The following is an 11,483-nucleotide window of genomic DNA, read 5'->3' on the forward strand; positions in this document are numbered from 1 at the left end:
GCTTTATGCTATACCTCGCTGAAAAGATAAAAAGAAACAGAAACCATAATAATAAAAGCTAACTTTAAATGTCTGCCACATATCAGGCACTGTTTAAAACATTTCATATAGATTAATTCATTTACTCCTACCAAAAACTAAATACTGATTTTATCCCCATTTTACATAAGGGAAAACCAAGGCAAGAGAGATTAGGCAACTTGCCCATTGTCACGCTTCTAGTAAACGTGAGAACAATGATTCAAACCCGGGAGATGTGAACGGAGACTCCATGGATGGAACCACTATTCAACAACGCCTCTCCCCAGCAGGCAGAAACTTGCCTCGCCTCTGCGCTTCATCTATAAACCTTTCTACATCTGAGTCCATCTTCTCTTTTGTGCCCTGTCCTTCCTCGCATTAAAGGTCAATGCCCTCCCTCTGCTCTGGATTCCCTCCCATTTTGCTTTCTCAAGCACCATCAATCAACCCTTCCTCCCTTCCACGTTGTTACCGACTTTTCTAGCATCTTAACATCTCAGCAGCATCGCATATATCTGAGAACTCCTTCCTTCTTGAAAAATTCTCTTGGCTTCCATGACACCAGACTCCTTTTATTTCTACCACCCATCTAACACCACCTCCAATTTCTGGCTATTCCTTCTCAACTCCTTTATTCCCTCTACTCGACTTCTAAATGCTAGGTTTCTGTGGGTTCCATGCTGGGCCTTCTCCTCTACTCTCTACACTCTCGGCCTGGAAGGCCTTATCCACTGCCATGGCAGATACAAGGCTACCTATCTGTTCCCCAAATTCTATTTATTTTCCTCTTCCAGGGCACACAAAAAGACTCCTTTTCTCAGAGTCTCTTGCAGGTAGGTGAGGGCCATGTGACTGGCTTCTGGTCAATGGGATATGGGCAGGGGTGAGATATACCACTACTAAGGCTGGCCATAAAACCCCCAGAGAGATCACCTATTCCTGCTCTTCCCCTTTGATGGCAACCTTAGAGGTCACATGTTTAAGAGGGCAGCATTACAAGACGGAAAGAGTCCAGAGAAGAGTTGCCCAGGAAAACAGCCTGACACACATTGTGATATGAGCAAGAAATAAACATGCTGATTGGAACCCTTAAGTTTGGGGAGTTGTTTGTTAGAGAAACTAGCATTATTTATCCTTACTAATCAACTACCACGTCTTTAAATATTGTCTTTATGCTGACAATCCTTAAAGGTACATATCCAGGGACCGGCCCGTAGGCATAGTCGTTATTGTGTGCTCCACTTCTGTGGCCCAGAGTTTGCAGGTTCAGATCTCAGGTGTGGACCTACACACCACTCATCAAGCCACGCTGTGGCGGCATCCCACATACAAAACAGAGGAAGACTGGCACAGATGTTAGCTCAGGGACAATATTCCTCAAGCAAAAAGAGGAATATTGGCAATAGCTAGCTCAGGGCTAATCTTCCTCACCAAAAAAAAAAGTGTATCTCCAACTCAAACTTGTTTAAACATATATCCAACTGTATACTCAACATCTCTACATGAGCCATCAGGATCTTAAGAATACCTCTTCCAACTAGCTTCTCCCCCAATAAGGCCTAATGATACCAATCACCCCACTGCACAAGCCAGAAACTTGGACTCAATTTTTACTCTCTTTCCCTCATTCTAAATTCAACACCAAGTTCTGTCCATTTTCCCTCTTTAATATCTCTCAAATCAGCCTACTGCTCTTCAACTCTACTTCTAAACCATTGCCACTGTCTTTCACCTGGACTACCACAACAAGTTCCTAACTAGTCTCCCCACTTTCATTCTTGTCTCCTTCATTCATTAAACAGAGAGAAATCAGAGCAAGCTTTTTAAAACTGAAGTCAAATCATCTCATCTCAATGTTTAAAAACTCCAATGTGCACTTGAAAATTATATAAATATTAAAAGTCCTCATCACACCCCGCCAGCCTGTATGATCTGGCTCATACTCTCAAATCTCATATCCTCACTTTCAGTCCAAGATCTCTCCCACCATCATTTTATCCTAACATACAGCTTTTCCCAAAAAAATATGCCTCAACTATCTAGCAAACCTCTATTTACTCAAGCTAATTCAAGTATCACTTTCTCTGAGAAGCTTTCCCCTTCTTCCCTCTCCATCTCCTCTTCCCCAAACTCAAACAAAGAACTACATTTATTACCTCTGGTATCCCATAATATTTTATAATAGTCATTATTGCATTTGTTATGACAGAACCGTGTTTAAAAATGATGATTTGCAGGCACACAGATCAATGGAACAGAATTAAAAGGCCAGAAATCAAACCACACATCTATGGACAGCTAATCTTCAACAAAGGAACTGAGAACATACAACAGAGAAAACAAAGTCTCCTCAACAAATGGTGTTGGGAAAACTATATAGCCACAAGTAAAAGAATAAAAATAGACCATTCTTTTACACCATTCACAAAAATAAACGCAAAATGGATCAAAGACTTAAACGTAGGACCTGAAACCATAAGACTTCTAGAAGAAAATATAGGCAGTACACTCTTTGACATCACTCTTAAAAGGATCTTTTCAGACACCATGCCTTCTCAGAGAAGGGAAACAGCAGAAAGAATAAACAAATGGGATTTCATCAGACTAAAGAGCTTCTACGAGGCAAGGGAAAACAAAAACACAACTTACCAACTCAGAAAAAATATTTGCAAATCATATATCTGACAAAGGGTTAATCTCCATAATATATAAAGAACTCACAGAACTCAACAACAAAAAAAAATCAAACAACCCGATCAAAAAATGGGCAGGGGATGTGAACAGACATTTCTCCAAAGAAGATATACAGATGGCCAATAGGCACATGAAAAGATGCTCATCATCAGTGATCATGAGGGAAATGCAAATCAAAACTACACTAAGATATCACCTTACACACATTAGAATGGATAAAATGACCAAGACAAAAAATAACAAACGTTGGAGAGCTTGTGGAGAAAAAGGAACCCTCATACGCTGCAGGTGGGAATGCCTACTGGTGCAGCCACTATGGAACACAGTATGGAGACTTCTCAAAAAATTAAAAATAGAAATACCATATGACCCAGCCATCCCACTACTGGGTATCTATCCAAAGAACTTGAAATCATCAATTCAAAGAGACCCATGCGTCCCTATGTTCACTGCAGCATTATTCACAATAGCCAAGACATGGAAGCAACCTAAGTGCCCATCAACTGATGACTGGATAAAGAAGATATGGTATATATACACAATGGAATACTACTCAGCCATAAAAAAGGATAAAATAGTCCCATTCACAACAACATGGATGGACCTTGAGGGTATTATGTTAAGCGAAATAAGCCACATAGAGAAAGACAATCTCTGTATGACTCCACTCATATGTGGAAGATAAACAAACATATGGACAAAGAGAACAGATTAGTGGTTACCAGGGAAAAGGGGGATGGGGGGAGAGCACAAAGGGTGAAGTGGTGCATCTATAATATGACTGACAAATAACAATGTACAACTGAAATTTCACAAGGTTGTAAATTATCATAACCTCAACAAAACAAAAAAAGGAAAAAAAAGAAATGATGGTTTGCTACTCCCATGAGACTACGTGCTCTTTAAGGTGAGGAAGTGTATCTTACTCATCTCCCTAGCCCCAAGGATTGAAAGTAGACCCTCAAATATTTGCTAAGCAAAATGACTTCAAAGTCACCATCACTATCACAAGACTGTCTCATATTCCTACTCCCACAGTTAGTTCCTAGTAAGTTCTTTACACATAGTAGATATGAAATAATTTTATATTGAATGATCTACCCTTAAGAAATGAGAAGTTTGTTTTCTTCAAAGTGTTCGCCTGAAATCTATCACTCAAAAGGAGAAAAAAAGAATTCTTCAGAAATAAAGCTTGGCCCTATCTCCAGAAGCTCTCTCTCATTGGAAGTACGTTTTAATTAGAGAAGGTGACTTCATTGTGGAACAGATTACATATAATTAGTACCATCTTTCTGATTCAGGAAAATTAGGAACTTCTAGTACTCATAAAATGCATCTTAATATTTGAAATGAGAACATTTAAGCAACTATAATAAGCTTTCTTAAATATGCAAAATAGCAAAGAAATTATACAATAAGCGTGGATTACTTTTATAACCAGAAAAAAAATAAGAGAAAGAAATTAGGAGGTAGACAATGAGAATGTGACTGATTCCTTCTTTTTCACTTAAGTTTATAAGAATATAGCTGGTATTTCCTGCTCTGCTACTGTAAAACGCTGCTAACCCTGCTTTTACAAAATATACAACGAGGCATGAACACTTCTAGGGCACAGAGAGACAGAACTTTAAGGGAAATTCAGAGAAACTTATCAAGAATTCTATGCTGTATTCACTTTACTTTCTAATAAGCATCACAAACCGAAGCAACACTGATTACTAGTAAAGATCCAGTTTTGCTGTCAGGAGGCCTGGGGTTCCATCCAGGGACCACAATTAATCAGACAGGTAAGCTTAGTGACTCATCAAACCACAACAACTCTAAGAGTCTAGCTTCTGGGAGCCAAAGGATTCCAATACAATAAAAAGGAAAAACTTATTATTTCTGACCCAGCATTCCTAGCAGAGGGAGAAAAACAGGCACACAACTCTATTTCTCAGACAGGTATAAAGCTGCCTGGAGCTTAGCATCTCTCCTGCTGCTGTCTACCCCCAGCCAGCGGCACATTAGTCCCATTAATCTGACAATAAGTCAGTATTCTGATATATGTCATTGGCATCCGGCAGATTATACTAAAATTCTGATTTTCAAACTGTTTTTCTAATTCCAAATAGAAAATATTCACTTTAACAAGAATTTTGGGGCCGACCCGGTGGCATAGTGATTAAGTGCACACCTTCTGCTTCCGTGGCCCGGGGTTCGCCAGTTCGGATCCCAGGTGCAGACACAGCACCGTTTGGCAAGCCATGCTGTGGCAGGCATCCCACAAATAAAGTAGAGGAAGATGGGCACGGATGTTAGCTCAGGGCCAGCCTTCCTCAGCAAAAAAAGAGGAGGATGGGCGGCAGGTGTTAGCTCAGGGCCAATCTTCCTCAGAAAATTAATTAATTAATTTAATTTAATATGTCTAAAAAACAAAGCCAAAAATTTTTTAATGATTTTTTTTCTTATAAATCAGTGTAGCAAATAATTCTAATGAAAGGATCCAAGAAAATAGGCTCCAGGCTAGAAAAGCAGCCAGATGTCTAAGTTTAGATGTTTCTTCATAACTCTATAGGGAAAACCAGATGTAAAAAGAAAAGATTCAACACTAAGAGAGAGAAGGGGGAAAAAAGTCAAAATGGCTGGAGACTGAGACCTATAAAGAAAAGTGTAAAGAACTGTGATCAATTCATTTGAAGAAGAAAGTACAATGATTATCAAAGTACAATTGTTTTCATTACAAGTGAAAACGCATATAAAAACGATTAGAACATAAAGAAAATTATTTCATATTTCATTACAGAAAAACATTTCCTGGGGCTGGCCCCGTGGCCGAGTGGTTAAGTTCACGTGCTCCGCTACAGGCAGCCCAGTGTTTCGTTGGTTCGAATCCTGGGCGCGGACATGGCACTGCTCATCAAACGACGCTGAGGCAGCGTCCCACATGCCACAACTAGAAGGACCCACAACAAAGAATATACAACTATGTACTGGGGGGCTTTGGGGAGAAAAAGGAAAAAAATAAAATCTTTGGAAAAAAAAGAAAAACACTTCCTCACCCCAAGATTTGCTTAGATTATCTTTCAATATCACTTTTACCCAGTGTTTATATGGCTTTATTGACCGAGGGTTTTATACAAAATGTGAACAAAAGCTGACAAACCACAAGAATCAGAAAACCTGAATAAAAAACAATTACCAAATCTCTTCTTCCAGCAATTTTAAGTAACTAGATAGATGTGTACATAATTGAGCACTCAAAGCTCACTACAAAATCCTTTTTATTTCAAAACACCTTCAGAAAAAGCAATAAGTTGGAGTTAGTTAAAATTTAAAATTTTGGGGGCCAGCCTGGTGGCATGGTGGTTAAGTTCACACGCTCCGCTTTGGCAGCCTGCGGTTTGCAGGTTTGGATGCTGGGCATGGACCTATACACCGCTCACCACACCATGCTGTAGTGGCATCCCACATACAAAATAGAGGAAGACTGGCACATATGTTAGCTTAGGGACAATCTTCCTCAAGCAAAAATAGGAAGATTGGATGCATCGGCCCAGTGGCGGAGTGGTTAAGTTTGCACGTTCTACTTCGGTGGCCCAGGGTTCACCGGTTCAGATCCCAGGTGCGGACATGGCACCACCTGGCATGCCATGCTGTGGCAGGCGTCCCACATATAAAGTAGAGGAAGATGGGCACAGATGTTAGCTCAGGGCCAGTCTTCCTCAGCAAAAAGAGGAGGATTGGCAGCAGATGTTAGCTCAGGGCTAATTTTCCTCAAAAAAAAGGAAGATTGGCAATGCATGTTAGCTCAGGGCCAATTTCCTCACCAAAAAAAAATTTTAACTTTCACTCTCCAAAAGAAACTGTTATGAAAATGAAAAAGCAAGTCACAGATGAGAGAGAGGATTTTTAGAAGCATATGTCCAACAAACGACTTGTATTTACAATATATAAAGAACTTTAACAACTCAACAAGATAAACAATCAATTAAAAAAACAGAAAAAGATTTAGACACTTCCTAAAAGAAGATATCTGAATTACCAAGAAGCACATGACTTTTCAACATCAAACCACAGTAAGATATTACTAAATACCTATTACAGTAGGTAAAATGAAAAAGACTGGTCATACCAAGTGTTAGGGAGGATAGAGAGTACACAGAACTCTCATACACTGATGGTGGAAATGCAAAATGTTATCGCTTTGGAAGAGAGTTCGGCAGTTTTTTAAAAGGTTAAATGTACACCTACCATATGATCCATTCCTCTCCTAGAGATTTACACAAGAGATCTGAAAGCATATGTCCATACAAAGAATTGTACAGGAATGTACACAGCAAGTTAATTTCTAACAGCCAAAAAGGGCAAACAATCCAGATGACCATCAACAAATGAACAGATAAATAAACTGTGGTGTATCCATAACGATGGAACACTACTCAGCAATAAAATAAAAAAGGATGAACTACTAAGACATACAAGAACACGGATAAACCTCAAAATAATAATGCTGCGTGAAAGAAAGCAGAGAACTACGCCCAAAAAGGAGTACATGCTGTTGCCATTTGATTTATTTAAAAAAATTGCAGAAAATGCAAATTAATCAATAGTGACAGAAAGCAAATCAGTGATTGCCTGAGGAGGAAAGGATTACCAAAGGGAAGGAGGAAACTTTGAGAGGCCATGGTTACGTTTACCGTCTTGATCGTAGTGATGGTTTCATGGGTGTTTCACACGATGTGTGTGTGTGTAGTCAAAACTTATCAAACTGTACACTTTAAATTCAAAGTTTGTCAAATCCAATAAAGATAAAAAATCCACAATAAAAGTCATAAAAAAAAAAGGAACTCCAGTCTCAGTGTCGAGCCACTTCACCGCTAGGAACTGCCCCTCCTCCTCTTTAGCTCTCCTCCTCCTCTAGACCGACACTGATCCCTTCCCCTTCCGAGAACCTTAAAAGGTTCACAAACTTCTAAGCTTCAAAGTACTGCCCACTGTGTTCTCGGGTCCTCAGCTCCTGCCACACAAACCTCCTGTCTACCTTCCCGTTCGCAATACTTGATCTTACCGGGGGCATCTTACTGGAGAGTGACAAGTGCACCCACCCACCGATCCACCTCCTCCAGTCTATGTTCCCAGACACTCATCCACTAAGCTTCATCCAACCCAGCACATCTCGGTCCCGAATTACCACTAACAGGCACGAAACCACCGAAACCTGCGCCCACCCCCGGGGCCGCCGGTGCGCGGGGACCCGAACACCCCCTGTCCGGGTTACCTGCCACCGGCTGGCCCCGCCGCGGACAGTTCAGCCACCGCGGCGGGATCTTGTTGTGAGCCATGTCTTGGGGCCGCGCAGAGTCGCCCCCTCCAACAACGTTCGCCGTGCGTCCGCCGCCTCCTCGCGGTCCGCTCCGCACCAGAGGTCCGAGACCCCCGAAGCCCAGCGGGGGTCCGAATCCCGGCCGCTCCTACCCGGGTAACGTCAGGGACGGCGCGCCACTTTCATTCAGGCTCAACTCCACCGCTCTAGGCGAGCCCACAATGCACCTCTACTTCCGCCCCCGAAGGCCCCGCCCCCTTCTTTCCGAGGTCAGAGGTGAAGAAAGAGAAGCTCGGCGGAGGGAGAGGAAGGAGTTAAAGCCACAGCCAATGAGAGGGGCGGGTCTTCCCTCGCCCCGCCCCGCCCCGCCCCCTCGCCCGCCTAAATCCCAAAGCGCTCTTAGGACAGCTTTGCGCATGTGCAGGTGCCCTTGTGCTGGCCCCGCAGAGCGACGCGTGTTTTCTTTTCCCGTCTTGACAGCCAGTAGAAACCCCAGAAAATGAAAGGGCGTCGAGCCTCTTTCCATGCGTAGACTCGTCCGCAGCTTTCACAAAGGCATCTGTTTTACTAATGAAAGGGGGCTTCCCAGCGCTGTCCCACCTCAAGAGCCGGATCACCCTTTTTTCTGCCAACTTGGCGTCCCGGCAGGATCTGGGTTTGATTTGGAATTTGGGAAGTTCTCCCTGATGTGGATCAAGGGAACGGGCTTTAGAGAAATTCTGAGGGCGAGAGATTGGAGTACCAGAAATGAGGAATTTCTCTTTGGGGGAGTACTTCTAAAGATGCATGAAGCATCTGAAACTAATCCCGAAACATTTTTTGAGAGTTTTGCTTGTATATTTCTGCAGCACAGTTTCAAAGCGTATTTGCGAGTCTCGGAGGGTCCATGCCTCAGAAGTTACTAATGTGTGTTATTGGCAGAGGCAGGAAAGGTTCGACGCAGTACCAGTATGTGGCGGGGTTCTCCTTCGCCTTAGCAAACAAGTGGTCTTTCCTCTGGAGTTAAGCAGGGGCGATTGGACGCATTTTATAAACTACATCCTGTAATAAGACTTTCTGTAGTTACCAGACAAAATTAGTGAAAGTATTAAATATAAAGCTGGATGATGGCAAATTAATTATAATAGAGCAGTTTGGTTTTAATCACCAATGCTATATTTGAACTGCGAGGGTGTGAGGTTTGGGGGAATATATTTTAAAGGGTCAGGAGAAACTTGAGAGGCAGCTCAGCCCCTGAATGCCTGGACCCTCTCGGTTAGAGTGAGAGTTCTCTCATGAATAGGCTCTGAGGGAGACTGAGTTAGGTCACACTCCTGGTCTGACCTGCTGTTACATCTGCTGAGACCTTTTAGTGAAAGTGTCACTCCTCCCCTGACAGGGCAAGATAAGACTCAGTTTCCTTACAGACCAGCAGACTGCCTGAACACTGCCCAATTCTCTTCTCTGCTGGCAGGGTAGAGTTCGTACCATGTCCAGAGTGGTGAAATGTTTGATTCCCCAAATCTCCTCCAAGGGGTGAGCCTGGTCCTGGGAGAATATCTCACGTTCCCCTTCTGGGGAAGACTCCCCTTGGAAACTGTTCTCCTCATACATGCTGTGTCCACTCAGGGAGCTCAGTCCTTGGCACAGGGAGAGCTTCCCAGAGGCTTCCTACCTGCAGTGAGCAGCTGTTACTGGTTGTAAGGCAGCAGTGTGTGCTTAATTTTTACGCCTCTATCCCGTTATACCCTCTCCATCCTCAATGCCCACAGAATGGGGGGAACCTGTGCCTTCCTTCCTCCCACAACAGAGGGTAGAGTAGGAGAGTAGCGTCCGAGCGAGTGCCAGTTTCTCTCTCCCTTCCAGTGATAAATAACTGAAAAGCAATAGGATATATTGGAGTATATGATGAAGACATTTGGTTTAAAATTAATTCGGCCTGACCTTGTTTTTCCAAAAGGGCCTGACACGGCCTGTTAAGCATACATTGTACACCTACTTTAAATATTTACTATGTCCCAAAGACAAGAATGATGCCCCTAAAGATAGGGATGTAACCTCTCCCATACTGGCATTTCCTTTAGGATAAGCATCTCTCCCTAAGCTAAAGATTAATTATTGACCTGCTGTGCTCACCTTGTGACCACTCACCTCGTGACCACCGAACTCCTGACCATCGATCTGCTGTGCCAGCTAAGCATCTCCTGACAACTGTAAAAGAGACATTCCTATCATATGTGATATATGCCCTTTGTTCCAAGACAGTAAATAACCACTCTGTACACCTCACTTCTTTGATGCCCTTCCTTCCTTGGGGAAGGAAGATCTGGCTCATAATACACTCAGCCCAATTTTGATTTATAGATTTATTATGGATTATTTGCGTCGACACCAGGAATCTTTCACCTCATGTGTATTTCTGCCTATATCATTCCTGGTCCCATGTCTCTGCTGTTCTGCGAGAGAAAAAATAGGTGTCCACGAAGGGCCCAACATGACCTGGCCTAGGAAAAAACGAACTGCCAACCCACCCCTGCAAATACATCTTAGCCTCCTCTTTATTGGCTCTTGCTGGGTGAATTCTTCCATGGAGCATCTGTTTTCCCCATAAGGAAGGGTGTGCAAGGGAAAATAAAAATAAGATTGAATTTTCCCTGTTGACAAAAAGGAAAGAGACCTTTTCCCCCTTCCCTTTTCCTAGAGCATTTCCTTGCGAAGACTTGTATTTGTAAAGCCTTCCTCATCCCTTTGATCTGTGCATAAATCATTTTAACAGCCAAACGAGCCTCTTGCCTGCCTTACACCCGAGGAACATTTTTCTTAGGGCCTGGGAGCCACCTCTTTGTAAACATGAAGGAAGATGGCGCCCTGTCTCCCTGTCATCACGGGAATTTATCCTAAGGCGCCTGTTTCAAGCTGTAACGGCCCGCAAGTCATAGAGTTAGGAAACGTTTTGTTTTTCTTTCAGATAATGGCAGTTAACTAACACAGATGGCTGTACCAATTACCCAGTGAATTTACGGTGAACAATGAGAGAATATATAATAAATGGTACTGCCAAGTCCTCTTACATGAGGGCCAGTTATCATTGATCTTGAGCACATGTATGTAACGGATTGTATGTGCTCGGCTGGATAAAAGGGTGCGATTTCTGTCTTTGCGGTCTCATTAGAGCATTGCCTGTGAAGTTCATCACAGTCTGGTTTAATACATATTCAATAATAAAACTCTTTTCTTTTCTACATTTGTGAAGAGGATTTTCTGGGTTAGCAGGAAATTTTATTCCTAATGTTTTTGCCTCAACAGCTGTTTATGCCTCACTGAACTATTGCAGAAATAGCCCCTCTGAGACAGAACGGTACCCCCCAAGCCTCGCTGTGGAGTTCAGTCTCCTGCTCCATGCAGCTCCATCAGTGGTTGATTAAGGGCCAAATCTGTTGATTCTGACAGCCAGCAATCCAAGGTGTATGAAAGGATGCTCCTA

At 42.7% G+C, this 11,483-nt stretch overlaps 1 protein-coding gene across 1 annotated transcript in view; it reads right to left on the reverse strand.

Moving 5' to 3' along the window:
• Positions 1-8,298, reverse strand: part of RNGTT (RNA guanylyltransferase and 5'-phosphatase) — a 280,323-nt gene extending 272,025 nt beyond the window's left edge. The window contains exon 1 of the mRNA XM_008517909.2: positions 7,976-8,298. Coding sequence (XP_008516131.1) covers positions 7,976-8,039 — 64 coding nt within the window. The 5' untranslated portion in view covers positions 8,040-8,298. The remainder of the gene's footprint in view (positions 1-7,975) is intronic.
• Between the last annotated feature and the right edge of the window lie 3,185 nt (positions 8,299-11,483).

The sequence above is a fragment of the Equus przewalskii genome, chromosome 9, assembly GCF_037783145.1.
Source record: "Equus przewalskii isolate Varuska chromosome 9, EquPr2, whole genome shotgun sequence".
NCBI lineage: Eukaryota > Metazoa > Chordata > Mammalia > Perissodactyla > Equidae > Equus > Equus przewalskii.